Source organism: Lolium rigidum, chromosome 6, assembly GCF_022539505.1.
Source record: "Lolium rigidum isolate FL_2022 chromosome 6, APGP_CSIRO_Lrig_0.1, whole genome shotgun sequence".
Taxonomy (NCBI): domain Eukaryota; kingdom Viridiplantae; phylum Streptophyta; class Magnoliopsida; order Poales; family Poaceae; genus Lolium; species Lolium rigidum.
Window position 1 is genome coordinate 83,578,489 of NC_061513.1, and position 5,264 is coordinate 83,583,752.

Below are 5,264 nucleotides of genomic sequence, written 5' to 3' on the forward strand. Positions count from 1 at the left end.
CCCCTACCTTTGACGCGCAACGTTGCTGGGATTTCGGCTTCTCCCTCCATGCTGAGGCGGAGCTCCCGCGCGAACGACGTTGTCGATTTTCGTCTCGCCAGAGCCTGGCCCTGGAGAAACTATCAAACCGGGCGTTCTCCGGGGCCTGTCCTAGGGGTGCTTTAAAACCCGTGCTATGCAAGAATGCGACTGATCCCAGGGAACCAAACGGCCCGAAAAATGCTGGGCCGATGCGAGCCAAGGGGCGCCCAGGCTACCAAACACGCCCCAAACGACTCGGCCCGGCGCCGTTTGGGAACACATTGAGGGACGCGATTAGGGCCTAGTCTTGTCGATTTTCATCTCGCCAGGGCCTGGCCCTGGAGAAACTGGCAAACCGGACGTTCATCCAGGCCTATCCTAGGGGTGCTTTAAAACCCGTGCTATGCAAAAACGTGAGTGAGCTCAGGAAACCAAACGCGAAAAATGCTGGCCGATGCGAGCCAAGCGCTCAGGCTACCAAACGCGCCCCAAATAACTCGGTTCGGCGCCGGTTGGAAACGCATTGAGGGACGCGGCTGGAGATGCTATTAGGGCCTAGTCTCCCAAACACTTTCACTGGCATATGGGTCCACTTTACAGAAGTGAAACTGGAATAAACACTTTCAGCTGCGCAGATCAAGTGTCGATCCTTCCCATTCCTAAACCCTAAACCCGCCGCCGCCATGGCCGCCGCCGCTCGCCTTTTCCTGCGCCGCCGCCTCTCCACAGCCACCGCCACGCCTCCGACCCCGGCCTCCATTCTTAACCCTTCCTCCCCGACCACCGCGCTCACCTCGCGGGAGAAGACCCGCCTCGCCATCTCCCTCCTCAAGTCCTCCCCGCCGCCGCCGCCCGACCAGATCCTGTCCATCTGCCGCGCCGCCGCACTCTCTCCGAAAACCCACCTCGACCGTGTTGCCCTCTCCCTTGCCACCTCGAGGCTATCCTCTTCCCCGGACTCCGTCCGAGATCTTACATCCTCCCTTCTCATCCCCCACCACACCTCACACGCCATCGTGCTCTTTGGTCAGGCCGGCCTCCTCCCCGACGCCATTTCCACCTTCCAGTCGTCCCCCTCGACCAAATCCCTCAACGCCCTCCTCTTTGCCTGCCTCGTCTCCGGCAACCATGCCGAGGCTGCCCGCATCTTCCAGACCTTCCCCGACGCCCACAATATCAAGCCCGACACCGAGACATTCAACGCCATCATTAAGTCCTTTGCTGAGTCTGGCACCACGAGGTCCTTCTACTCGGTGTTCGACGAAATGTGCAAGAAGGGCGTGAAGCCCGTCGCCACCACATTTACTAGAGCAATTGCTGGGTTTTACAAGGAGGAGCGTTTTGATGATGTGGAGAAGGTGATTGAGCTCATGAAGAAGCACGGCTGTGGTGAGTCACTCCAAGTGTACAATGCTAGGGTCCAGGGGCTGTGCAAACTTGGCCGGAACGATGAGGCCAAGGCGTTGATGAATGAGATGGTCAAGAAAGGGACCAAGCCAAGCTGGGTTACTTACAACCATTTGGTTTATGGATACTGTAAGGTAGGGAATTTGGAGGAAGTGAAGCAGCTATACAAGGAGATGGGACAGAAGAGGCTTGTTGGGGATAGTAGCCTCTATTTTACAGTAATATTCCACCTGTGTAAGTCTGGCGATTTTGATACTGCCCTTGGTATATACAATGAGATAGCACCTAGGAATTGGGTGCCCTGCTTCTCGACCATGAAGATGCTTGTGAATGGGCTTGCTGGGAGCTCTAGGATCGATGAGGCAAAAGGTATCATTCAGAAGATGAAGGAGAAGTTCCCCGATAAGGATGAGCCATGGAAGGAGGTAGAGGAGGCACTGCCTCAGTAGAATAACCAAAGCACGAAATCGCAGGTACTGTCTTATTATTTCAGTGCAAAGAGAAATGCCGATTCTTAGAAAAATTGCTGGGCTTCCCTTCCGAAATTCTATATTGATAACACTGATGGCTTTAGCTTCTTAATTTTGCTATTTCACATGTCATAAAACCCGGAATATTTACAACATGCATTATAGAAGCTATTCTATCTGGAAGGAGTTGCAGTTTAACCTATGGTCAAGTGATGTGGTTCTGTAAGGTCCTCACGTACATCATGAAGCTCCGCTACATAAATGTTTTTTTGGTTCCATATAAGATTTTGAGCCCTCAACGAGCTGCCAATTAAATCTGTGTTCCATTGTTTAGGTCCCTCTAGAAACAATGCTTCCATCATGTTGTACCAATATAAGACTTACGAAGTAGTTGCCTCTGTTAGAATTCCATGGCCATAGAATAATTGTGTCGATTAGCATGAATCCATAGTTTAATGTGTGCTAGCATAGGATCCGAGAGGAATTACAGTACTTCGTTTATGTGGACAGCTGATCAGGATTTTAAAAGATATGATTTATAGTAGATCAAATTTGTTTTTAATGAGAAATTGGTATCGTCCAAATACTAATCGTAGAAATTTGTTAAATGATATAGTTTGAGGTTGATTTCTTCTCCTTGAAGGCACTAAATTATGCATAACTAATAGGAAGTTCCATGCGGACCATTTATAATTTTCTATTTTTCTTAATAAGCTGGTAGGATAAGAAAGTGCTCACAGAAATGTTGAGACTTTCCACATAATAATATTTGAATGCACCTCTAAAGCATTAGGCACTCGACTTGAGTCATACTAGTAGCTCATTGAGAACCCACATGGTTCTACAGGTGGATATTCAAAGCAGATCCACGGGTCATTACTTTGGTCATGATCGTTGACATTGAATGATTTTTTTTTTGTAAAAGCGTCTGTTTAGTACAGTTTGCATCATCTGTATATAACTATATATTATCTCCTAATTTTTTTTACAGAAATAAAACATCTCAATGCTGTCATCTAAAATGTATGGGTACATTTGAGCTGACGACGCAATTTTAGTCCGGAAAATTGTAGCAAACCACAATTTTCATAAACCCTAAGCCACAATTTTCACATTATAGAAGGTTAGCACGTAAAAGGTGCAAGTAATATATTCCGAACGGCCCGACATCACATGAATCTTCCCTTCTGATTCTCTCTTTCCCCCCTTCAGAATGACTGACTAGTAGATTGGTTCATGAAATCATGAGCTCAATGCTTAAGTTTTGCAAATGTTCCAAATAGTTATGCTTAAAGGGAATACAAATATAAACATTTTAAATTCTGATTTCAAGCATCTAGACTGTATATCAGCATTATAATGGTACAAGCATATGTACTGATGAGTGTACTTCCTTTCAGTAACATCAAGTCAAATAAAATATGCTTCAGTTCATGCACCCTTCCATTTACAACTGACATGCATATCTCAAGTGTTGCTGCTTAGGTGCTTGCTTCACTCTGCAAACTTTCATTTTGCACATGCCTTTTTATTACACAAATTATCAACATGTGTATGAATTACCCTTTTTGGGTAGTTTAGCTTTTGCATGTGCTGGTCTGTCTGTCTGTAGTTTGTGATACCAAATGATAAACACTATAAAGCTGAATTGTACCGAAAGTCCTGGGCAATAAAGCAGTGTACTTTAGTACTCCCTCCGTACCGGATTACTAGGCTTCTATTGAAATTAGAGAAAAACCCAAAAACTAGGCTCAATTATCATTTAATGCAGCATTAACTAAGGAGGTTATGGGGAGAAGATATATGCATGCACCGATTATCCAGGCCTGATTGGTAGCTATGGGGACATGCAGCCGGAGGTTGTTATTAGGCTGCATGCGGGAGGAATTAGCTAAATGCATGCATCTTGAAAACGGGTATTGCCGGTTGCTTATCTCCTCACATTAATCATCAAATCAACAGAAGAGTTACATGCGAGATTAGTGGGAGAAATTGTGCCAATTGCTGAGTGTCTAGGTTCCAGAGCTTCCTGTAATAACTCCAATAAACCGGTATGGAGGGAGTATATTTTTCAGATGGAAGCAGGGTGTTTTTTGTTAATTATATGAGAGGTAAATAAAATGGGCTATAGATAATTGAACGGTTGAATGGACAGCGATACATCTGGTGTATGGATGCACCTGTTCAACTTTAACACGTGTGATTGAACTTATCTGGTTATTAATATTTTGATTTTCTGAAGACATCTTTACTCAATAATTTGGAAACGATGCACTTCTTTCTTCAGTAGCTGCCATTTATTTCAACACTTCTCTAGTGTTCTCTACAAGGCCTTGATTACAATGTATCACTACGATTGTCTTCTTATTGTTCATGATTGTGACTGAATATGAATGCAGATGCATGATTCTTTTCCTTTTTTTGCTTTCCAGGTAAAAGATTACTGGCCAGTGATTCAAGTTTGTCGCCGAATATTCCTTTTCAAAATGTTTGACAATGCGTGCCGACAACACAGTTAGCAGTTGGGAACTGCACCAGTATCTGATGGACTGCTCTAAGCATATGGAGCTTTGTTTCAGATGCAATTTTACTCTTGAAAACATGGTGGCCTCAGTCGGTAATCTGTTTAGCAGGATGCTGAGGTGTTTTTTCAAAAAGATGATATCTGAGGCAAGGCATATGTTACTTTGTCGGTAATCTGTTTAGCAGGATGCTGCAAATTATAGTCATAAGGAGTAGGAGAAAATAACCATGCTCTTGTTTTCCTGTTATGTTAGTCTATTGCTTCATGTCTGCTGGTTACTATGGCAGCATGGCCGAATAAGTACTTGTTCTTCAGTTAAAAGCAAAAGCACCCCTGCCCTCCCTGCAAAACTGTGTTTAACAGAGTGCTGGCTCCTGAAAATCAAAAGAAGGCTAGAATGCAAACATTGTCCAACTCAAAGTACATTATTACAGACAAATTGCAGGTTTTTTTCGATCTAGAAACCCAGTAAATGCTTTCTTACTATTACGTGCACTAACACTACATGACCATGTAGATTGGTACTTCTGGTGGTAAGAGCCGGTGCAGTACGCGCAGTGGATGTTGGCCGTCTGGTAGAAGCTGCGCGGGTCGCTGTGAGGCAACGCCTTCATCAGCGCGATCACCCGCTCGTACTTGGCCATGTACTCCGCCCCCACGGCGTGCACCGGCCGCCGGACCCTCAGCGGCTCGGCCGGGTCCGGGAGCGTGAAGTTGATCGGCGGGGACGCCGACATCGGCGGGCAGCAGTAGAATGGCGGGAGCGGATTTGGCGGGAGCTTTGGCTTGGTGCATGTCTGTATGTTGGTCACGATTGGCCCGCCGATAGTCCTGTCGCCGCT

The 5,264-nt window shown here is 45.8% G+C and overlaps 1 protein-coding gene across 2 annotated transcripts; it reads left to right on the forward strand.

The window, feature by feature from the left end:
* The first annotated feature begins 704 nt into the window (after nt 1-704).
* Nucleotides 705-4,867, forward strand: LOC124662882 (pentatricopeptide repeat-containing protein At1g61870, mitochondrial). 2 transcript variants are annotated; one of them, XM_047200665.1, is made up of 2 exons: nt 705-1,897; nt 4,331-4,867. In XM_047200665.1, the coding sequence occupies exon 1, from the start codon at nt 705-707 to the stop codon at nt 1,875-1,877; it is 1,173 nt and encodes a 390-aa protein (XP_047056621.1). In that variant the 3' UTR covers nt 1,878-1,897; nt 4,331-4,867. The 2 variants fall into 2 exon arrangements, with proteins under 2 accessions (XP_047056621.1, XP_047056620.1); XM_047200664.1 differs by having other exon boundaries at nt 705-1,901; nt 4,331-4,863.
* The last annotated feature ends 397 nt before the right edge of the window (nt 4,868-5,264 follow it).